The following is a 24,374-nucleotide window of genomic DNA, read 5'->3' on the forward strand; positions in this document are numbered from 1 at the left end:
TCTTGTGTCACACATTTAAGTTGTGATAGCAGCAAGCTCCTGTTTGTCTGTGTGACTGTAGCCTTTGTGAGTGATGTGCAGAGCATGGCAGAGAAGGCTGTGGGGTCCCGCCTCCTGCCACCTCCAAAGTACCCCTGCTCTGTGTGACATAGATGAAGTTAGTAAGAGAGACCTGAGCCTGTGGGCAGAAGGCTGAGATTAAGTCCCTCTGTATAGCCATTGCAGTGGAAAAATCTGGTTTTCCTGGTAAAGCCAAGGAATCTGTAGACAGTGTCTGGATATACAAAGCCTTCCTTTCTCTCAGTGTAGAACATGTATAAAAACTGCAAAAGTGAATAGTTTCATCCCTTGTTTCTGCATTGAACCACACCTATAAAGCAGTGGGATGTGGAATCCCTTTTTATTTATTGTATTGCTTAAAAACATGTTGACATGAGGTATTTCAGGCGTCCAATTTCAACAGTTTATCTCCCAATATGCTGACAAGTCCTCTATTTTAAAAACTGGCTTTAAACTTCCTTTATTGACACAGCAAGACGAGTGGTCTGTGTGGTGCTCACAGGCAGGCAGGGGCTTTATGCACCGAGGACAGCTGGTCACCAGGGTCACTTCTCTTCAGCAGGGATCTGTCAGCTCTGAGGCAGAGCTTTCCCAGTACTTCTCCCACGATGGTACAAGCCATCTCCCCTTCTCTGATGCTGTTCCTGGCTCGTGTGATGAAGAGCATGTCCGTCAGAAGAACAGGAACAGTTGGGTAGACGATGGCTCTCTTCTCCCTGGCAGCCTGAGTAAGTGATGCAGATGTGTCTGGTCACTGGGCTAGGGTGGGGAGAGTCACTAAGTGCTGGGTTCCTGTACAGGAAAGCTGTGCTGGTCCCTGTGCTGGTAAGAAATGCCAGGCAGGGTTCTGCAAGCCAGTGTTGATCACATGAAGTTCTGGAAAATTAAAGGAATTTACAACAATCCACAGAATGCCTGTTTCCATTTTTTTTTTTTTTTTTTTTTTTTTTTTTTTTTTTTTTTTTTTAAACTCTGTTCTGATAATGTGAAAATTATTTTGACTGGTTTGGATGAAACTAGACTTACAGCATTGCAGAGTTTTGTTTTTTTCCAAATGACTTATCATCTTATTTTTTACATTTACAGAAAGTGTTCATAGCTATCTCATTATCTCAGGAACTTTGAGACGATCAATCTATGTAAAAACAAATGTGCAATTTTACATCAGATATTTTGCATGTGTGTCTTTCTCTCCATAGTAACTGACTGAAAGAACCCTGTGTGTCCTTACTGATGGGCACCTGACCCCAAATTCAAATGATATATTTGTTCTCCCTTTCCTGTGTTTCTCAAGTAATTTGTCTGCAGCTTATTTTCTGTGGAAATTATTTACTGTTTGAAAGCATTTTTACATTCTAACTAGCCACCAAAAAAACCAAAACAAAATAACTTCCCATGGAGTAAGATGCAGTTCTTTCTGGAGAACATGGAAAGGATTCTTGGGTTTGTTACTTACTAGTTTGAAACTGATTGTTGTATACTTCAGTCTTTGTTCAAGAAAACAATTTTTACTCTCTATGAGCTAATGCAAGAGTCCTGAGCTTAGGTTTAAGGAAAATTTAAAGGAAAATCTATTGTTTAAACTAAAATACACATTTGAATTTGCATCCCTTTCTTCTTTGAGTCATAGTCATAATTTAGAAATAAACTGAAAATAGAACTAGACGTGCCAATGAACTGACTTTGGGAATTACCCATAAATTGTAGTGCTATCTGCAGTCCTCTTGATGTTTATTGTAGGTAGAGGGGGACATGAAAAGCCTGCTTTTTGTTTTGTGAAGAAAAATGTTTCCTCTGCAAGCAGAGTCACATGTATCCTGCTGTGAGATGGTGTTAAAAACCATCCATAAGTACAATTAAAGTATAACTTTATTTTTCTCTAGCTGCAAGAGATGCAGGAGTGACAAAAGCAAATGGTTTGCCTTCTCCAGCTAGTGGGAGGTCTTCTGGCCATCACAGCAAGCACGTGGAGTCTGTCCGACCCGGCATCCTCAGCGACAGCCCCAAATCTGCCCGCAGCCCCTTTCACCGACAGAGGAGGGTTGTTTTCTATGATGGTGACGCCAGTGATGATGATGAAAGTTCCCACTTGCACAGAAGCCAGAGGGCCAAGAGCCAAGAGGATGCTGGCATTGTCATTACAACCTCATCTGTAGAACTCGATGATGAGAGCCAGGACAGTGAGTCATCGAGATACAGTGGCATGGAGACATCTTCCCCTGTCTTCAGCAACTCTGTGGAGTCTACAGACAGCACGCTGGAGCAAATTGAATCTCCTTTTTTCCCCATCATAGCATTTGATTACTCAAGTGTGCCTGAAGTTCGTCTTGGCAGCCTGAGTTTGAGAGAGCTCCGGGAAGCACAACTTGAATCCAAGAGATCGCCAAAACTTGAGCACAGAGCAGTCACCAGAGTGAAAAGCATGATGAGCACTGAGTGCCGAAGCCTTCAGAGACACAGGACGGAGGAGCATGGCTCTTACAACAAGCCTGTTGCCAGGATGCTCCCTCACAGCAAGAAGTGTGAAGCACCTGATGCACTCGGGCAAGGCCAGGTTGAAGTCGTCACTCTGGTTCGCAATGAGCACGAGTCATTCGGCCTGGATTTGGAAATCCAAGCCATGCCCTTAAAGGTTGTTGTCACAGGCATGCGCCCAGGTGGACCAGCAGAAATGGTAATTTGTCATTTGAGTTGCCTTGTAGAGATGTGCTTTTCCATTGCAGGGATGATTATTACTTTTTTATTTATTATTAAACAAGTGGTCTGTTGAGATAAACGCAGCTGAGGTGTTTGTCCTTGCTGGGCTAAATGTCTCACCCCATGTTGTTCTGGAGCTGCTGCTAAATAAAATGTTTCTGATTCAGAAGTGCACCCAGGCTAATTCAAAACTAAGAGAGGCAGGATGCAGATCCACTGAGATGATCTCATCCCCTCTTGCAATTGCAATTTTGTGGGAGCACAATTTTTGTATTCTAACTAGAGGCAAAGACAAAATAAGTAAATCCTGGTGGCAGAGGATGGTGGTAACAAATGTATATTATGCTTAACTATTTTATGTATGGATGTCCCCATATTACAGGGATCTGGAACCAAGAGGCTTTATGTGCTGGCCAGATTTGCCAAGAGCTACAGCAGTACCATTGATACATTGCTCTTCTGCATCTCATACATGCCCATACCAGTGTTAATACGTGCTTCATGCTGGTTGTGGAATTGCTAGGTGCAGAAGTGCAGAAAGAAGAATAATACTCTGGTGTACAAACCTGGCTGTAACATTTTTAATCTCATTAGCAGCCATTAGAGTAAGAGGGGATATGGCATAGCAGTTTGAATAGGACTGTAACATCTGGGGATTTGGGTTTTGTTGCTGCCTTTTTCTCAGACTTATTTTGCAGTATTTAGAAACAAACCTTTACCTTACAAGCTCAGTTCATGTCTGTTCACTGGTTTAAGAGAGTTCCACCTGAGAAGTAGTTCATGCATTTAATTAAAAAATGACACACCGTGTTCCAGTCCTGAAGAAGCTAGGAATGATCCATCCCATTTCATTTAACTAAGAGGGCTATGTCCTCCATCCTGATACTCATCTCCCAGAGAAACCAGCAGATCTTTTGACCTTCCTGTTTTAGATTGATTTTTAATTCTCCTCCTGGCAGAAACACAGTCTGTTCTTTATTTATGTACTGGCAAACTGACAGCAATGGTACCTGTGCTTTGCAGTGACATGAAATAGGGGATGTTGCTCATAAGCTATTAATTGCTTCCCTGCAATCTTTGCCCCTGTGGCAGGGCTTCTGATGTGTATTTATAATTTCCTTGAATCTCTCTTTGTATCAGGGATCAATGGGCAAAATGGCTGTAGGGGATGAGATTACCACCATCAACAGCATCCCCGTCAGCAAGATGATGTATGAGGAAATCTGCTTGCTTATGCAGTGTCTTCCCACATCTGTAACCCTGGAGATCCAGAAGGCAGCATCAGGTGAGAAAGTTGTTTTGCTTTTGTATAATTTGTTCTGAGTACCACTGAACAAAATGTCCTTGGTTCAGCTGGGCCTGACCTTCTGCTGTCCTAGCTTTTCACATGGATTCAGAGAAGAGGACACGGGGACATTGTGTCTGCACTGGTGAGCCAAGCAAAGCAGTTCATCACCAAACCAACCTTCAGGGTAAGGGGAGAAAACCTACTCCTGCGTGAGGTATTCAAAGCTCCCACACAGAGTAGTTCTCTCCTGCCAGTGTTTGCAGAGGTCTGAGTCATTTGATGCAGTCCTGGAGCTAAAATGGCAGTGACTCTTGTCCTGACAACTCATTTTATTGCTGTGCCTGTTCATTAAATATATTGGCCCCTAAAAATCAAATCTCTATCTCTCTTAAATCTGAAGTTCTAGTAATGTTTTTATGAATGGACAATAAGTCACTAAAAGTCTCTCTTTCTCTCTCTCTCTCTCTCTCTTTCTGTCTCCCTTTCTCTCTGTCTCCCTCCCTCTCTCCCTTTTATGGGTCAGAATTCTCTAAAGTGCAGGAAAATTAAACAGAAAACTAAAATCTTATAATCTTTATTTGCATGTTTCATTACAAAAAGTTTTCTAGTGTGATTTTAAATACTTGATACCTTCTTGCTTTCTGCTCAGGGCTGACTTATGCTACTACAGCAATATATGAATCCCCACAGACTGTACAAATTATGTGGTGTGGAAATTAGTGTTTGAAAAAGAAAAACATGATTTTCAAATTCAGGAAGAACATAATATTTTGCTTTGTTCTAGCTTATGATCTTCTTTGTGTACCTATTAATACCTGGGAACCTAAAGTGCTTCCAGATGCTAGACTTCCAGTTGTTCTTTAAGGACTTCCAGGCTTGGCAGGATCTTGTTCTTGTTTCCTTAGATTGCTGTGGCTTTTCAAACCAATAGCACTGGGATAAGGACACATTGGCAGTACTTTGTAAGGCACTTCACCTTTCCCCTTGTCCTATCCCACTGGCAAGAAAAGGTGGTCTCTTTAGCATGTGGTCCCCTGTTGAAGCAGGGGAATACTTCAAATTTGAACCTGTCTGCTTCAGATTGCCCTCCTGAGGTGTTTTTCCCTTGTTGACTCCCGGAGGAATCAGCACTTCTTAACATGGATACCTAAGTTAAGTGATATGGATAATCCTGCAGGTTTGCGTAAGAAGTACAGAGATGCACAGGCATCTTTAAATTAGCAGGAAAGGGTTCTGACACTGACAATAATTTCTCCTTCTCTATATTCTTTCTGGGCCCCATGTCATAGTAAGTGGCCTCTGGAAGGCAGCTTGAGTGGGGATGCATGTCTCAGAAGCAGTGTAGAGAGGTGGAATCTGGTGCATGGGATGAAGTGCTGGAAACTGAAGATGTGGAGAAATGGGTGAGCAGGAATGTGTCAGAATGCAGCAGTCACAGGGAGCTTGGTATGCTGCCCAGGAGTGGGTTAAACATGTACTGGAAGCAAGGAGAGATCTGTGCCAGAAATGCAGTAAAGCCCATGTGCTTAATGTGTGCAGAACGTCACCCATGCGTGTCACATTGAACACCTGCAGAAGTGCTGAGGGGTCAGAGCCAAGTTATTTATGCACAGACTGTCGCTCTGTTTTCTGGGCACCTTTGCTATGTCAGGGCTTTCTGTGCTCCCTGGAGTCTCTATTGGAGGCTTCAGAGATCAAACAAGTGGTGAGAAGCAGTGCTGCTCAGCGTGACTTACTGCATGCTGACACTTTGGTAGTTGGCTGCTTGACTGCTGCAATTTCAAAGATGAGAGTTAAACAGATCATGACTACTCACCTTGGATAAGTGGATTGCTCCCTTCTGTGCACTACTCAAATACACATGGTTATGATTAATTTGAGTTGTTGTAAACATCATTACAGAAGAGGAGGAGTGCAGATCAAAATGAAAACATGTAGTCTATGTGGGTGTCTATTTCTGTAATAAAACCTGGTGTTTTCTATATCGCTTCTTGTATTTGACAGGATTTTGCTTTTTTTTTTTTTTTTTCCAATCATGATGCAGCTGTCAGCAGATTTACAAACCTCATCCTGTCTCCGGGGGTAGACACTCAAAATCAGGCCAATGTCAACAGCATCCTCACAACGGAGGAAGAACAGAGTTCTGGGAAGCAAGACAGAGCAGGTCTGCAGGCGGCTGTCGGCAGCTGCGCGGCGCAGAGAGCAACACTGCCGCCTGATGCCACGAGCAGGGATGTGCACAGGGGTACCCCGAAGGGCAGCCGTGAGGAGGACTGCACGGCCATCCCTGTCACCGACATCGATGACCTGCTCAGCCAGATGGGAGCCCCCGAGAGCAGGGCCTCGCGCACCCCCTCGCGCGCTGAAAGTCCCCTCCGAGACGAGTACACCACCATGTGCTGCTGTGGCACCGACGAAGGCTGCCCCGGGTCTGAGCCACGGGCACCCAAGGAGGAGCTGCTGGAAAAAACTGTGAATTGTGGAGCTAATGCACAAGGGGTTTTGGGGCTGTCTGTGTTGGACTCCATTAACACAGGCAAACTTTTTACTGTGAATAAAAACTCTTTAAATAACTATTCTAGGAATTTTAGCAGCTTAAATGAGGATGAGTTGCCTGCAGCAAACTCTCTGGAAGGTAAGAGAAGTGACCCGTTTCCAAAGTCAATGTATGGGGCTGCAGAGGATTCTCACTCAGACGCAGAGTCTGTCACAGAAGCCTTTGACAGTGCTAGTGACGTGTTGCTTGGGCAATGTGCTTCTGCTAATGCCCCTGCCGGTTCTACTGTAACAGAGTCTGATGAGGAGCAGATTGAGATTTGTTGCATGAACGATGAGCTGCAGAAACCTGCACAGGAGCAGCATCTCACCTCTGGAATAAGCTCATCCTCACTGTCCCCGCTGCACCCTTACAGTGGCAAAGTTTTGCAGAATGAGGGCTGTGCAATGTGTGGGTCACTGGAGACAAGCATCAACAAACTTGGTTTGGAAGATCATAGTGGTCCCACTCAATGTTCTTCACAGTGCCCAGATGTTTCCTCTGCATCCTTGTGTTCTCCTTCCTCAGTTCTCCTGCCAGAAGATGACATCCTAGAGAATTCAGCCAGTATCCCTGAAGTTTACTCTTTCAGTAACAATGGTGCCTTACGTACAGAACAACAGATGGATTTGGGGAACTGTAATGAACACAAGAAATGCTGTGAATCCATTGAAGAAAAAGGGTCTCTGCACTGCAAAAAGACAGGCTTTTGCTCTGCTAGAAATGTCAATGTCTTGGAGAAGAACAGCTTGTTTGAGAAAGAAGGATGTCATGATGAGCAGAGATGCAAATCTGAAAGTGAAATGGCAGTTGATGACTGTAATCATGCTGTTAATTATTGCTTGGTTAAGAAAGAAGCCAACAGTTTGTCCACCTTGTCTAAGACAGACAGCAATAATGTGAATGCATCGTCAGCAAGAGGAATATCACTCAGGTCACCCTTTCCCACTAGGTCTAAAGATCCAAAGGCTAATTCAACTCATGAATTGCCAGGAAAAAATGAGAAAATTAACTCTGTGACTTCAGGAAGGACTTCAAATGGAAAAGTCCAAAGCTCAGGCACAAATCACTGCAAAGGAGCTGCAGTACCGCACAGCCCATCCTCACAGAAAAAATCCTGTCAGGAGTCTAAGGCAATGGCACAAAAAAGTATAATGGACACCCTTTTAAATAATCAGAAATCTAAAACAGGACCAAAGCTAAAAGGGTTCACCATCAAAAGCAAAGCAAAGACAAATTCAGATTCTTCTGGCATTGCTCCTACCAAAGTCAATGGGGCTGATCAGAAAAGGGCTTCTCTTTCTCCACAACTGTCTCCCAAACTCCTGGGAAAGAAAACACTATTGCCCCGTAATTCACCTACAAACTCAGATCCTGGAAAGAGCATTTCAGCAGCCTCAAAGACTCTGAAATCAGAGCTAGAAAATAAACCATCTCTGGTAATTTCTGAAGATTCACTTCTGCCTCTCCTGAATGGCAGCAGCAGTCCAACCGCTAGTGGTGAAATTAAATGTGGCTGTGGGGAGCTGTCATGGGGAAAGCCAAAAGAGAAGCAAGTTTCCATGCAAGGTATGGTGTGTCAGGGTAAGGGTGCTAAGGTGGATGACTTCAGAGCCAGAGAGAGTGAGTCCATAGTCACTTCACCTCCTCAGGGGATACCAAAAGCTGAATATGTGAAAGGGAGAACTGATAACCGTGGAAGAGACCTGAACACAATCAAAAGCATCTGTAGTGCAGATGACCTTGGGCAATTAGATTTGCAAAATGTAGGAATGTCTGCTGGAGCCTGCTCTTCTTCATTGGGGTCCCCCTCAGTTCAGCAGGAGCAGCTGGAAGGGAGAGAGATCCAACGCACATTCATTGAGGTGAAACTTTCCTCCTCATCATCCCCTTCCTCCTCCTCCTCTGCCTCGTCCTCACCAGCATCATTTTTGCGGCTGCCATTGCTGGAGAAAACAGAAGAAGTGAACACAGAAGTGCCTCGGCTGACTGAGGAGATGGGGACCATGCAGTATTTCTCAAGAGGAGATACTGCTGGAGACAGACATCTCTGTGGCTTGTCAAAACCTGTGATGAGGACCTACTCAATGCCATCCCAATTGTCAGGTCACTTGAGGGAGGACTGCCGTTTTACAGAGGTGCACCCTGTGCAAGTCCCCCAGGGCCAAACTGCAGAGGAGAAGTACCCGCAGGCAGCAACAGGGATGTTAAAGATGGCTCACCTGAACCTGCCTAACAGCCAGAGTGGAAAGGAGCAGGCATACTCCTCCAAAAGTGCCCAGAAGGTCCATGACACGTCCCCATCAGCCAGTGACATCAGCTACCCCACTGCTGATAAACTGAGAAGCTTCAGGCGGAATTACTATTACTATGAGCTGAACTGGCCACATGAGCCGATTTCATCCTTCTCTGTCAAACAGAGGATCAAATCCTTTGAAAACCTGGCAAATTTTGACCGGCCCATTGTGAAGGCCATCGATATATGCTCGGCTGCAAGGTTGCCCCTTGCCAGGAGGTCGTGTGGTGGGTTGGCCACCACATCCAGCTCCGCTGAGGCACCGTGGGCACTGCGGCGCAGCTTGAGCTCCTATGGTGGCAGCCCCAGCCCAGCCAATGCCATGGCCAAATGTCCCCTTGGCACAGAGCCCGTGTGTGTGACCGAGGGTGGCAAAGGGCATGGAAAGCCCCAGAGGAGCGAGGAGGATGGCACTGGGGCAGACGTGGCCACCTTTCCCAGCTCGGCCTCGCAGGCGCGCCGCAGCCGCGGCCTGGGGCGGCCGCCGCTGTCCCGCTCCAGGCTACGGGAGCTGAGGGCCCTCAGCATGCCCGACCTGGACAAGCTGTGTGGGGACGGCTTCTCTGAGCCCCCGCAGCCCGTCTGCTTCAAGACAGAGCTGGAAATCACGCCCCGCAGAGGCCTCGGCACGCCTGCCCAGAGCGGGGTGGCCCCGGCAGCCCGCTGCAGCCCCGCGGAGCTGGGTGCGATGGCCTGCAGCCCCCGGGACAGCGGCTCAGGGACGCCGGGCTCTGCCTCGGACGATGACATGCCCCATGGCAGCTCTCTGAATGGGGGAAACAGCTGGTCTATCAGGTTGGTGTCAGCTTTGCTATTACTGTTTCATCTCTACCAAAGGAAAATCTTCCACTGTGCCGCAGGTCTGCCCCAAAGCATGTTTCAGCTGTGGCCCCAACCCGCTGTCCCCTCACAGTCTGGGGGTGCCATTCATGACCTTGATGCCTTGGAGCTGCCATGCTGCTGTGTCTTGGCTTCAGTGGAATGGCTGGACTCCTTTTCTGTGGCCCCTCTAGCTGGTTTTGGTCAGTTTTTGGCCGTGTTACAGCACAGCAGTAGTGGTGGAGAGGAGGCTGCACAGCACAGGCTGCCAGCACAGCCTGTGGTGACAAACGAGCTTGTTGTCCTGCCAGAAGCAGTCTTCAGAAGTAGCTGTCTCCTGTTAATGTCTGTTGCTAAAACCATTAGGGAAGGATGAGGGGAACAAATCAGGGACTGGTTTTCAGAGTTATTCGTAAATAACCTTCTCTGTCCCTTCCTATTCTCCCAGCACGCATCATTTCTTACCAGTTTTCAAGATTCCTTCTTTGTCATAATACCAGCCTATACTGTATATGTGAACTGTACCTCTAAAAAGTTGGGAAATATAGAGGTCTTCTGTCTTTTTGTGTTTATTTTAGCTTGGATCAGCTGCTCGTCTCAAGCCTGGACCAGCAAAAACTGCAATCTGTTTTGTCAGTGGCAGTACCAAAATGTGATGTTGCTGATATGCTCCAGGAAGTCAAAGCACAAGTAAAGGTAAAAACCACAAGATAAAACTGGGTTTTTGGTGGATTTTTGAGAGTTTTCTTAAGGGTAGATAAAATCTTTCCCAAACTGTTTCAGGACTCCTTCAGTAGTAGTAATCCCATGACAGGCTATAACTATCAACTGCAATTGATGTTAATTTTACTAATGCTGGTTTTTAAATGCCTGCTATAAACCTGTGATAATTTTGAATTACTTTTTGTATAGGAAGTTCAAAAGCAGTTGAGAGTCACAATAAGTAGATCTATTTTAAGTGGAAAAGTATTCCTCCATCCGGTCTCCCCAGTAACTGCACATCAAAACTTAGCTTTTCACTTGCCATCTGGGTCAGACTCAGTTTCCCCATTGTGCAAGGGAAGCTCTGCTCCATTTTGTGCCTGGTGCCTTTTGCTGGAAGCTGCAATCACAGAAATTGAATTTATTTTGTTCAATACTGAAACTTGAACACCAGAAAGCAGCTGCTGAAAGGTTTCTAAGAGACTCTTGTGACCTTTTTGTTCTCTTCTGTGGAAGCTGGTTTTTGCATCAAGATAACCTGCTTCATTATCTAGGTGTTTGAAGAAGGCTTCCAAAGTGAAATGCCTGCCAGAACATTACTTCCCTGCTTTCGGTGTTTCTGTTTGTGGGATACATCCACATCCTTTTTAAATCAGAACAGAAGTTGATAAAATAATGACAGTGCTGGAAGGGAAACTGCCATCTGGTCTGCATAACTTCTGGCTGAGCTGCATCTAGAGTGTTCTTGAGTTTTGTTCACAAAGATTGCAATTTCAAACACAGAACAGGCTGGGGGGAAAAGGACCTCCCCAAAATATCCAGCTTTATCTCCTTCCAGGGGACAGCATAGCTAAAGCATGGAAGTCTCAAAAGCTTGGTGAGCCAAGAGGGCTAGCTTGGTTTATTGGTAAAATTAGGGATTGCACAACTGGACAGAGGTAATTAAGTGTTCTCTAAAGTATTTTGCATGTGGTCTTGGATAGATTATTTATTTATGACACTTTTCAAAGCCTGAAAGCTCAAATATTTATAAAGCTGAATGCTTTTTGGAATGCATTCCTTGTCTGCGTAGTTTCTTATCCATATTTAAGCCCAGTGTGGCACATACTCTGGAAAATTTTATGCTATTCAAATGGTGGATTTTGAAAGTACAATAGAACAGTTCTTCATAATTATCCAGTGGCTGAAAAATGAGCCGGACTGCCTGATTTGGACTGAGACCTTCTCTGGAAAGAGTTTGTCACCATCCTTTGCTCTAAACAGTGCTGAATTTACTGCTAGCATTTAATAAATGCTACTAATATTAATTTTAAAATGGGCATATTATTTACGTCTCTATGACTGGTATCTTTGGCTAGCAGTCTGTTAGACTCTCTCTCTAACTGGAGACCTGGTGTGTCCTTTGTGTGTCCAAGTAAAGCAGTAAGCATCCACAGCTGGGTCTCTGCCCAATATTTTGTGTGCTGGCAAGGCGCAGCTTCAAGGGCTGAGGAGGGAGGGAATGCACCTTGGGAATGGGAAGCCATTATCCAGACTGTCTTGTTGACTGGCCCAACACATGTGATCTTTGGGTAGCTCCTAACATCTGAACTTCTGACTTATTTTCCTTCCTTCCTTCACCAGTGCACACAAATTAAGTTGAGATATCAAAGATTGGAGAGAGCCTCATCTCTCACAGTCAATGATATGTGTATGTTTCCATTGCTTGGAAAGGGGCTTGTCTAGTTACTTAACTGATTTTATTATTTCTAGCCAGACATAAAGCTGTTCTCACTTGAGCACAGGTGAGCCAGGTCTTAGCATTTACAAAAGACTGTGGACTAAGATGTTCTGCCCTCACTGCTTCTCCCTCCTTGAGTGCTGAGGGATCAGTGATGTGGAGCAGGGTGACACCAGTTTCTGACATTGCCTCTGTATATTGCAGCAATGTCTCTAGTGTAGGAAAACTTCCATAGACACTATTTGGCAGAGAAACATGCAGTGAGACCAAAAATTTGACTGTTGTTTCACCACAAAATCTAGTGATTTGCTTGGTCCCATTTGTCTGAAACAAAAGGCAAATGCTGAGTTAATATGCTGAGTTTAGTGAACTAAATATATCATTTAATGCTAAATAGATTTAGAGATTGGTTCCTAATGATTTGCTGTTACTTTTAGTACTGGCAGTTTCTGGAAATAACTGGTGTTAGATGGGATCCTGGGGAAAAGCTGAGAAACCTTCTTTCTACTCCCCACATCTGATGCTCTGCTCCATAGATAGGTACTATGTGTCTGCTCCACCAAATTCCTTTCTACAGGTCCACTTACACCACAAAATGTGGTCTCTGTGACAGTGTCAGACTTGCTGGATGCAAACCTGCACCAATCCTTTTCTTGTGCAGGATGCTCCCATTTCTACAACAGCACAGCTTAGTCCTGTTTAGGTCACTAACAGACTCCTTACTTTTATGTCCGAAGTGAAACAGTTTTTCTGCTGTCCCATCTGACCTTTCCAAGCTTCACTAATGTAGCCACTGCCCCTTGCAGGATTGTCCAGCCCTGCTGAGAAGAGGTTGATGCCACTACCTTGCATTGCATCTATGTTACTCTTCCAAGGAAAAAGAAACTGAATTACAAAAGTTTTAGCAAGTCCCTGAAGAGTACAGTGCATGGTCCAGAAAGGTGTATGGGAATATTGAATTTTGACTGCAGAATGTTGAACAATGCAAAACTGACCACAGCATGTAAAAATTAGGCTGCCCAAGGTTTAATGCAATTTCACTACCCAAATTTTGACTTTGTTTGCTAGTCTTGAACTGACTGAATAAACCTTTCTTGTCACCTGAGTTCTCCTAGATGGCTGCTTCATTCTGTAACATGAAGTGAAATGCATTTAATATCTCAGTTTTAATTCTCTGAGTTGCCTCTTTTCACCTGCCATAATCTGTGGGTACTGGAGATTTGTCATTCATGTAAATACTTGGTCCTGATTTTTGGTTTTGTGTTTCTTCTTTCCCTTTCTGTGCACCTCCATTTTTCTGCTAGAGCAAAGAAGACACATACTTTGTAGTCTTGCACAAAGAAGAAGGAGCTGGCCTGGGATTTAGTGTTGCTGGAGGAATAGACTTGGAACAGAAATCAGTCACAGTAAGTGATGGCTGCAAGTCATTTTTCTACTTTAAAGTAGGCTGGTGATTAGATCAAGTGCTCATTTATCAAGACTCACTGCAAGTCATTCACAGTGTCTCTCAGAAACAGCAGCTTACCATCTGCTACTGAAATCAGAGTGTCTGGGAAGTGTAATTTTTATTATTGAAGATGGATAACAATTATGCTTTCAGGCTTTAAAAATCTGTTACTGGAAGGGATGGGCTAGATCTGAATCCTATGTATAAAATTCTGCATGCAGCTGCAGTGCACACAGCCTTTTAGGGGAGACTTTCATTTCCAGCCCTTGAAAGGAAACTCCGTGCAATAAAGTTTTTGAAAGATTTTTCAAATCCTGAGACTGATGTTGCAGACCTCAGCAGACGTTATGGATTTCACATTACAAGTTTGTTTTGAGTTAGTGGGTGGTCAGTAAATGATGGTTGTTGTCTGGTTAGGGTTTTTTAAAGTCTTAAGCAGCATTCTGAATCAAAGATAGTGTCCTATTAAGATTGTGGTGTGCAAAAAGTGACTTTTCAAAAACAGAGCAGTGGAACAGAAGAATCCAAGAAAACTGATGTTCTTTGTGATGGTTTCATTAACACAAAATACTCATTTAAATTCTGCCCTGAAAGAGAAAGATCTGTTAAATGCTGAGGTTAGAAAAAAGGTATGCCCTCAGTTTTGGGGCCTGCAGAAGCCCTTGCAGGAATCTTCTGGGTTTTGCATTTAGACAAGACCAATATAAATAAATGTATTTTATATTAAACTGTCATTAAATTAGAATATGGTCTCTACTTCTCTCACAATAGAAGTGGTTCGCTGTCTCTGGCCCAAACAGTGGCTACTCTGAGCAAGAGGAAGGCTCAACAGTGTCCCACCTCAGAGAGCTCTTTACCTAGAGACTGTGATTCTACCTAAAAAATAAGATCTTGAGCCCTCTCAGACTGAGGAACTTATGACATCCTTTTCCTGAATTCTGTTAGCCATGAGACCAAAAGAGTGTCAGTTCCTGCTCTTCCCTGATGCTTTTTATTCAGAGTGTGTAAAGGGATCTCATTTATGTTCTTGACCTACTGGAATTCTGGGTCCCAGCTAGATTTAGGGTTGCTACTGGGTGCTGAACTGCTTAGATGGGCTGTTATTTCCACACTTGGGTGCAGAAATGGAAATGTCTAGTGGTCTTCAAGGTACTGAGGAGGTGAGCAACTGATGGAAGGCAGCAGATTTTTTAGACATAACCCCTGTATTCCACTTGCATTTGCATGTCTGCATCTGTTATCCAGCTTCGAATGCCTGCTTAGACTGGCTGGAAATTTATCTCCTTGGATCTCTGGGGTTGTAGCAGGTGCCCATCTCAGCATGTTTCTACAATGAGATGGCACAGGAGCCAAAAGGCTTCTGATACCTTGCTGGTCTGGGTAAATTCCTAAAGATAATGCCATGCAGAATTGTGTCCACAGATCTGCTGCCTTGAACATTTGCTTGGCAGACCTAGTACTGTCTCCATGGGAAACCATATTCTGCCTGCTAAAATTAGAGTGCCTAATAGGCAAGTCCTTAAATACTGGGCCTTGAGTCTTGTAGTCAGTTCCTTTTTGTACATGACACACATCTAAACTTGCTGGAAGTTTTCTGGAAGTTTAATCCACCCTGAATAGAGTATTTTTTCTCTAGAAAAATGCATTTCAAGCTGCTAAATCATCCTTTTCCATCTATTTGCATGATATTTGATCAGCCAGATTGAGGCAAACAATTAAATACTTATACAGCTGCAGTAAGTCAGAGCCTTTCTGTGCACAGATGTTTAGAAATGTGCATTTGAAAACAGCACATGATGCATGTCCCAGTCAGTGGGAACTGAGGGGAGTGGATGCTGCACAACAAAGTTCTTGGTGGTTGCTGTGGCACGGATATGGATTTGACCTTTGTGTCACTTGAAATGCATTAATTGAAAGCCTTTGAGGAGTCAAGTGAACACATAGGTGATTTGTGATATTACATTCCCTAGATGGTCTTGGTTATCTTTGGCTTAGAAATGACGGTGCAATAACAGCATCTTTTCCTCTGAATTCCCCCATCCCCAAATGGAGCTCTGTGTGCTCACTGGAGCAAATGCTGTGTGCTTAATATCCAGGCAGTGGACACTGGCTGCAAATTTTGGTAGAATGTCTCTGTTCAGCTTAGCCTGTAGAATGCTGTGTGTGGTCATGAGGTTAAAACATCCTTGTTAAAACCGTTCTTGCAGGTCCACAGAGTGTTTTCAAAGGGAGTGGCATCTCAAGAAGGGACTATCCAGCGAGGAGATCTTGTTCTGTCAATCAATGGCAAATCTCTGGCAAGCTCAGTCCATGGGGATGTCCTGAATACTCTTCATCATGCAAGGCTGTACAAATATGCAGTCATTGTCATCCAGAAGGAAAAAGACAAAACAAACAATTCCTCCAGACTCGAGATACCAGCTACTGGCAGAAAATGTGTGGGGTCTGGAAAGGATGTTTCCATGGAAATAGCAGGTATGATCTTTGTCCAAGAACAGTTGGAAGGATTCCTTTGCAGAGCAGACTGAAGGGAAAAATGTCCATGTGCTTTAGATTAAAAGTGTCTGTGCCTTATGTGACTGAGGGGAGAAAATGAAATTACCTTTAAATTTTATTTGTTCTCTTTGGAACCTAAATACAGTTTGGGGTTTGGTTGTTTGTTTTGTTTTTTTTAATTATTGTAACTAGGTGCAAACTTAGAAGACCTAATTTAGGGCCAAGTCAAATTTCTACTTAGGTGAGTGGTTCCTCATATTCTTCCAATCCAGAATAAACTGCTTTTAAGTAATAACAGTAGTCAATGCAAGAAAGAAAACAAACAGAAATAATTTTTAAAAAATTTTAAAAGCTCGAGCAAAACCCCATGCCCTGCAACTTTTTAAGCATAGAGACTGATCTTATTCTTTTTAAAAGCAGATTTCATACAGTTTCTACTAGAAACATAGAAAAAATCATATTTATATTGCAGTAAATGGAAGTAAGCCTATTGAAGTCGGCCATCCCATAGGAAAGTAGGGACAAATGGTTTAAGTGGAAATGTATTAGTGGAATATTAGGTTTCTGTTCAGGAGCAAGACAGCATTTTTGTGTAAGGACTGCACCTGGGGTGTTAGGAAGAGACCTCAAAAGTTTTTTTTGCAGGTTTAAGACCCAAAACCCTTCAGCATCTATCTAGATGGTGTTGCTTGGGAGCAGGGGATGACCAGAGGTTTCCCCTGCCCTCCAGGGCAGCACCAGGCACTCAGCTCTGTCCACTCTGAAACCAGGACATGGAGCTGCCACTCAGTTATTTTTAATCTTTTGGCTGTAATCATTACTGTTCTTACAGAGATTTTTTTTCTGTAGCAATTTCTTTTGTTTTATGTTTACACTGGGTTTTATGATATGACTTTGTAGCACAGCTCTTAAAAAAAAAAAAAAAAAAAAAGGCACTCTGTTAATTAATGGATCAGCCCTTCAGGAATTGCTCCCATGGATATAATCTGTGTAATTACTTCAGAATCCCTCTTTGCCCTAAACTCCCTACATCCTGCACCCTGACAAATGCAGAATATCTGCTGAGTCCAGGCACTAGGGGGCAATATTATCTCATAAACAAAATAATGTTGGGTTTTTCCAAACATCTTTCCACCCTTCCAGGCAAAGGACATCTCCAGATGTTGTAGATTATGTTTAAAATTGCCTAAGATAACAGTAGCAGTAATTTGTGATAATACAGACGGCATAATTATTACATTCACACAAGGCAAAGAGGATCCTGTTTTGCAAAACTGCAGATTTATTTTCTCCTAAGCAAAATCATGTTTTAAGCCAGCTACAGAAATATTATACTTCAGAAATATCTGCTATGTAGGAGGCATGGTACAACTACAGTTAATTATAGTTAAATACATAGATAGGAGACCAGACACTATTTTTCACCTAGTAAGTGATTACAGATTTTTGCTTAAGTGAATAGAACATGTTTGCTTAATGAAACATTTCATTCATTCCTGTTACTTAAAAAGATATGGGTCACTGTATAAGCAAAGGGAGCAAATGAAAGAGAAAGAAATTCTCTCCACTCGATATTTTTATAATTTTTATTACAAAAAAATTTTTGTTGATATTTAGAGTATTTGCTAAATAGCTATAATTTTGCCCAAAAAAAGGTTTTTGTTGAACATGTGAAATGAAAATGTCCCTGTGCATAAGTGTATTTTGTACTGTCTCCCATTTACAGCTGCAATAGAATACATTCACTTCTGACAAACTTGGTGGCATGTCCTAGTCTGAGTAACTGAACTCTGAATTGTCCTATCACTGCAGCAAAAGCAAAAACCAACCAAACACAACTTGCAGTTTACTTTTATGTGTATAACAAGATGCTGTGTATGTTCAATCGCAGATCCAAACCTGGACATGAATGATGTAATCTGCGTTGAATTATTGAAAACCTCTGCTGGTTTGGGATTCAGTCTCGATGGTGGAAAAGCTTCAATTGCTGGAGATAAGCCCTTGCTTGTAAAAAGGATATTTAAAGGTACTACATGCATGCAGTGGGTGTTATCCCAGTTTTCCTTTTGTCTGTGCATTTTACAGACATTTCAGTTACTGTACTCAGCGGTTTTTTGGAGCAAGGGTGGGTTTTGTGGCTCTCATTTATTACCACTTACTAGGCCAAAGTGGTCATTAAAAGAAAAAATGCTCCTGGGAATGGCTAGGGACTGCATCTGCTAGTAAATGTGGAGTAATCTGCTTTACTAAGTGTGGGTCTGTCCACTAGTCTAGACATTAGACTACAGCAGCAATCATCTATATAGTGGTCTGAGACATTCATGCCTCATCCAGTTCTCTTTTCTAAGAAATGCATAGTGCATATAATCAGTGTGGTACTGAAGCACCACCCTGCATTATGCCCAGTTACGAATTTTGCAATATTTTTGTCTTTTGTTTTGTTTTTAAATGTTAATAATAGCTTTTGCTAAGAATGTGGGATATTTGTATTCAAAAATTGCCAGTCGTGGGTGCTTTGTTTGTCAGCTGGTAGTTAAACTTATATGAACCATACATAGAAAGAAAACAAGTCCCAGAACTATGCTGTGACTTTCATAAGTCAGTTTAGTGAAAAATAAGGCCCTTTCTGAAGGCAGCTGAGGCTCTTGATGAAATTACATGTGCACAGCACTTCTACAGAATTACTTTTCAGTGATTTATTCTCTCATCAAGATAAAAAAAATCAAACAGGTATTTACTGAATTGCTTATCAGTTTGTGTGTGTGTGTATATGTGTATGTGTGTGTATGTGTGTGTGTGTGTATGTGTGTTTCCCCTCTTTAGAAAATGCTTTTTAGAATAAAGGGCATGCTTAATTTTTGAGCTCATTCATTTACATCCTTACATACAGTCCTTTTCCCCTCCCTGTGATAGCTTGTGTCAGTTTAACTATCATTACAGAAAACATACCTTCATCAGCAGTGAAGGGTATGCCTCTCTCTAGAAGCTTTCTGTGAATGGTGTTGGTCCAAGGTTTGCTATCAGTGTTTAATTTGTTCATACCAGGTTTTACAGTCTACTGCATTATCTTCTTATTACCCTATTAAAACTGAGAAAGTAAATCCATGCAACATACAAGCTTCATGGTTATTTTATCAACCAGGTTTTCTTACAGCTACAGAGATAACATTCAGCATATTCCATACAGTTATGTTGTTTCCTTCAAAGCCAGACTTCCTTTCTGAGAAAAAAGGCTTTATCTTCATCAAAAATATTCTTTTCTGTGAGATGCAGCATAGAGTAGCTTGCTAGAGCTGAGGTGAACATAAGTGACTTGTATTGAAATTGTTACAGTTGGAAAAAATGGTTTATTTCATCTCAGTGGGAAGCAGACTTCTGTGGGCTCACTTTTTTATTTCTTTTAATGCTGATTTTCCCCCTTTTTGCTTCTAGGTGGTGCTGCGGAGCAATCTGGAAACATAGAAACTGGAGATGAAATTCTTGCTGTTAGTGGGAAGTCATTAATTGGGCTCATGCATTATGATGCCTGGAACATCATTAAATCTGTGCCAGAGGGGCCTGTTCAATTGCTAATCAGAAAACACAGAACTGCAGTATGATGGAAGCTACGTCTAATCACACTTGCTAAGACAAACCATTTGAAACTGTCTAAAAGCTGTCTTTGTTTATATAGCCACACAGAAGTGTCTTAATGCTTTACAGAGAGGTGCTAAGAGCCTTGGAGAACCACTGAGCAAGCGTATGATGAGCTTCAAAAATCTCACCTAATGATTGGGGATGAAGGAAGCCAAAAGTTAGAGACAATTTTTGTATTATGTGGCAGTTCTATTGGAACTTCAAGACCTCTCCTGGGTTTGATTTAAAGTATTTTGACTGAGATAAATAACACTGTGCCTGTCCCTCATATTTTTAGTATCTGCAGAGTGTTGGTAGTAGAAGTTGTTGGTTGCCATCCTGTTGACAAGGGTGGGTTTTAGATTGTACTATATCACTTAGCTGTTATAAGACTTAAGGACACTTCCTTAGGGTCTGTTCCTTTTTTTGTTGTAATAAGAGAATGTCTGGAACAATCTCACTTTATTCTTCTAAAACCAGTTTTGCTAAAAGTGCATGACAAAAGAGTATAATTTTGCACAACTTGTATGCGTAAAATACAAGCATTTTATTGCAAAGCTGAAAAATCCTCTTAAAACTAATGAACTAACTCAGCATCCACTACAATTGAATCTACTTCGAGGTGCAACTTGTATGTGAAAGCACTTGATGTTAATGCAGTAGAAATCTGTAAGAAAATCATGTCCAAATAATAGGTGATTGTCCACCAAGGTGTATACTGAGTTGTTAATTATGATTAAAATGGGGGCGATAAAAAATTGGGGTCTGAATTTTCAAATTTAGGCTTCTAATGTTAGGCACCTTTAAAAAATATATATTTTTAAAAGGGGGATAATTTCAAGTGCTGAGCACTTACAGATCCCACAGACTTCAGTGACCGCTAAGAACATCTGCAAGTTGGGCTGCTTTTATTTGTCTTCAAGAGGTTTAAGGCTGCCCAACTTGAAAAGACTCAAGCTGAAAAGTGGTGATCTAAAAATGGGGATTTTAACAGATTAAATCTGAGCTGGCCATATTTGTGGTGGCTTTTAACTGGTCTTCTTTGTTTTCTCCTGTCCAGTATTTATTTTTTGCTTGTGTGAGAGTGGGTTGAAGGTGTGTGTGGATAATGCAAGTACACCCAACTGCAGCAGGATTGGGCTGATACTGAGGGGTCTGGGTGGTGAAACTGAAAGCTGTTCGTGTAGATGGGAAAAATCATGGTGTTAGGTACAGCAAAAGAGAAAGGGTTGCAATGCCACAGGAGCTTAGTTTGGATTTCTCACCTCTACTCACAGAAGAGGTATCAGTGGTGGGCCATGCTGCTTAATCTGCTGTGCTGGGAGGAGAGTGTATGGGTGCAAGAGATTAGACTCTGTTATTTCTCTTCCTACATCTGGGATAGCTAAACAACATAAAATACATACAGTAGGAAATGGGCCAGTGTCCTTATCAGCTGAGAACAAGTTGTTTGTTCCACAGTGCTCAGGTTGTTCATCACATTAGGCTGGAGGCTGCTTGCAGCCAACATGCCCAGGGTGAAGAGCTCTCGGCCTGGAACCAGTCCAACTCTGAAGTGCTGCCTCTGTTTTCAGTGAGCCAAGACACTGCGTAGCTGTTACAAAAATGTCTGGGCTTGTCACTTGGCCCTTCCCCAAGATCATACTGTAGTTCAGTTTATTTACATTCATTTAGCAGTGCTTGAAGCAATTGCTTCCAGGTTAGTGGAGCACTCGCTTGGGTTCATCTCTGTGACAGCTTCATTAGACTGCAGCTCATGATGAGCAGAAGAAAATTCAGTTCTGCAAGGCAACCTGAGACCAGATGAATAGAAAAGCTGTGCAATGTTTGCCTAAAAATGAATAGATAGGTTTCATTCTTTTTCAGTGACGTATTAGCACGTGAATCCAGGGAGAGATGCAGCTTTTTGTTACAGGAAAGGCAATACTGTACGCAGTCCTACAGCTCCTTTGCCTGCAGGATTTCTGCTGAAACTAATTCAGGTTCAGTGCTGTGAGATGACTGTGGAGTTGGGTCCCCTGTGAACCCAAAGCTCAGCCACTCTGTCGGGACTGGTCCGTGCCTCCGGTCACCTCTGTGGTGGGAGAGGCTTCAGGAGGATGCAGCTCTTAGGGCTGGAGGACCATACAGATTCCAGGCCTGTGATGGGATAGAAGAGGTTACCCCTGTATATTTGCTGAAAACAGGGAGGAGGTAATTCGGCGGTGACAGCTGAATGGTGAGGCCTTGTTCAGGAATGACCAAAATCCGACTGTAATAGAGTGTATAATAGATACATAAAATGCATGTGGAATTTAATGCAGCGTAGTGAATGCATACCTGTATACGTATAATACGTGCAAGTGCAGTACTGACTTTTTGCTACTTTAATGTGGTAAATCACAGTTGTGTTTTAGGAAATGGCATTTTTTTCAGTCCACAGTCTAGAATTCTGGAGGTTCCATCGCAGAGGGGCATATGTCTCCCTCACTCCTAAACCAGTGTAAGCTCAAAGGTAAAGTCTTCATTTTGTAAATTAAAGTTAATTTGAGGTGTCTTAAGATGATACGTGGTGGATATTTTCAGATGCTTATTTGCAGGTACTGTTCATTGTGAGTGACTTAGAAGGCTTTTTTTTCAGTAATCAGATACTGTTCAGTATTTTATTTTACATGCACGTAGATAAGTGTTGGCTGAGTAACAGCAAACAGAAATGGGGATTTGTGTGTGTGATTCAGTAGTGGCTATAATTTAAAAGATAGGTTTAATGTTTTAAATCTGATAATAGTTACTATGGGTAGAAAGATAACACTTCTCTACTAGCATTAGAGCAAGCAAAAGAATTGTATTTAACCCTGATTGTTTCTGTTCCTGAAAATACCTTTTTTTTTCCTTGTGAAAGATCACCATCTTCACTGATGTTGGTATGATTACAATAGTATTTCCAGACATCTCTCTTGGGGTGACATTCCCTGAAAAAGCTCCAGGATCTGCAGTAGGGGTGTCTGCTTTATTACAGACAAGATAGGTGGACCAAGCAGATGTAGTAAACTTTTGGTTACACACCTGGAAGAGTAAATGTTATTTTTCTGAGAGCCTGGTCACACTAAAATGTTGGAGGACGTTGCATTAGTTCATCAGTATTCAGTGGGATCACAACTATTTTTGGCCTTGCTGTTGCATATCAATCCCCATGGTGATTCTTCACCCTGCTGGAGTGTTGGCCAAATTCTAGGAGAGCAGAGACTTGGCAGCTGCATCCTAGAAGACCAAAAAAAATCAAGATCAAATTATGCACTTCTTCACTGGGGATCTGAAGGCATTCCAGACAAGGGGAGTGCTCCTAGGTGGAGAAGGTTTGGTGCATCCAGGCCTGGGGCAGCTGAAGGTGCACATCATGGATATGATAGCAGTGAGATGCTGCCATTGCATATTCTGCAACCTTTTGTACCTGGAAGTTCTTTCCAGCTTCTGTAGGGACTGCATCTGTATTGAAAACTCTGAGATTAGGGAGGGAAAAACATTTGATCATTTTCTCACTATAAAAAAATAATGAACAGGTAAGTATTAAGAAACTGTTAAGTGATTCATATTTCCTAATGATTCTCACTTAAAATTAACCCTGGTAAATGTTCTGCAGTGGTTCTTGTCAAATTCTGAAGGAAGTGTTCCCAGATGGGAATGTTTACCTGTTTCTATGTTTAGGTTATGTAAATGTACAAGTGAAAATATTGATGAAGAGTAGACTAGCTCATGAGAAAAATGGGGATCCCACTCTAGGTAGATTTTGTGTGTTAGTCTGATACACTTATTGTATGATATTGTATATTTACACTTTTATTTATATAAATAAAACTTCTTTTAATGAAAACTGTTTAATACGCCTTGTATATTATAAAAAAGTCAGTGCAATAACATGAAATAGATTGTACATTTTTTTGATTTCTGTCTCTTCTATGTCAATCTGTATTGCCATAAACTGTTTTGCTTGGGTTTTTTAGTGATTTTGAAAATAAATGGTATCCTTAGTACTCCTCTAGATATTTAATTCTGTCATGCCAGAGTCTGTTCCACAGTTAGAACTGGCATCACAGGGACAAGGATGTCAGGGAAAGCAGTCAAAGACTTTGTGTAAATCCTGTCCAGGTGTGCATCTAAGTTAGAACTAAAATAGTGCCCTCTTGAAAACTACCATTCAATGTGAAGAGGACTCAGGCATTTGAGAAGTGGTGCATGGTGTTTTATATAACCTGCTTTGCTACCTTGTTTTTTCCTGTCCCTGTTCTAGGAGAATGTGGAGTTTTCATAAAAGCAGCAGTCCCTGGACGTGCTGCCCATAAACTGTACCTCCTGCCCAGACCCTGGGCTGTGAGGGAATGGATTGTTTGTGTAGAGAATGATTTTATACAGCTAGGCCTAACCTGCTGTATGTGGTTTAAATACCTATGTAATGGTGTTCTAGTTTCCCACCTGCTCTGACGATAAAATTTTCCCTTCAAAGCCACACTGAGCTGGTGGAACAGGCTGGGCTGGAGACTCTGTGGATGGAGTGGAGCCGAAGTGGAGCTCATGGTGGGAGATGGGGACCACTGGGGAGGTTTGCATCAAATGGGCCACTCTTTTAGACACAAGTCACTTCACAGTCACAGCAGGCCAAAGCAAGCCTTCCCCATGGAAAGATGAGCCAGCCCTGAAAGGTCTCTTGTCAGCCACTCTAAT

The 24,374-nt window shown here is 42.5% G+C and overlaps 1 protein-coding gene across 1 annotated transcript in view; it reads left to right on the forward strand.

Annotated features, from left to right (window-relative positions):
* The window catches only part of PDZD2 (PDZ domain containing 2), a 194,676-nt gene extending 170,982 nt beyond the window's left edge, over window positions 1–23,694 (forward strand). Inside the window, exons 19-27 of the mRNA XM_056513789.1 lie at window positions 620–788; window positions 1,944–2,734; window positions 3,898–4,042; window positions 6,090–9,672; window positions 10,275–10,392; window positions 13,423–13,524; window positions 15,773–16,040; window positions 17,953–18,087; window positions 19,494–23,694. Of these exons, the coding sequence (XP_056369764.1) occupies window positions 620–788; window positions 1,944–2,734; window positions 3,898–4,042; window positions 6,090–9,672; window positions 10,275–10,392; window positions 13,423–13,524; window positions 15,773–16,040; window positions 17,953–18,087; window positions 19,494–19,660 (5,478 nt within the window). The 3' untranslated portion in view covers window positions 19,661–23,694. The remainder of the gene's footprint in view (window positions 1–619; window positions 789–1,943; window positions 2,735–3,897; window positions 4,043–6,089; window positions 9,673–10,274; window positions 10,393–13,422; window positions 13,525–15,772; window positions 16,041–17,952; window positions 18,088–19,493) is intronic.
* The last annotated feature ends 680 nt before the right edge of the window (window positions 23,695–24,374 follow it).

This window comes from Oenanthe melanoleuca, chromosome Z, assembly GCF_029582105.1.
Source record: "Oenanthe melanoleuca isolate GR-GAL-2019-014 chromosome Z, OMel1.0, whole genome shotgun sequence".
In the NCBI taxonomy this organism is placed as follows: Eukaryota; Metazoa; Chordata; class Aves; order Passeriformes; family Muscicapidae; genus Oenanthe; species Oenanthe melanoleuca.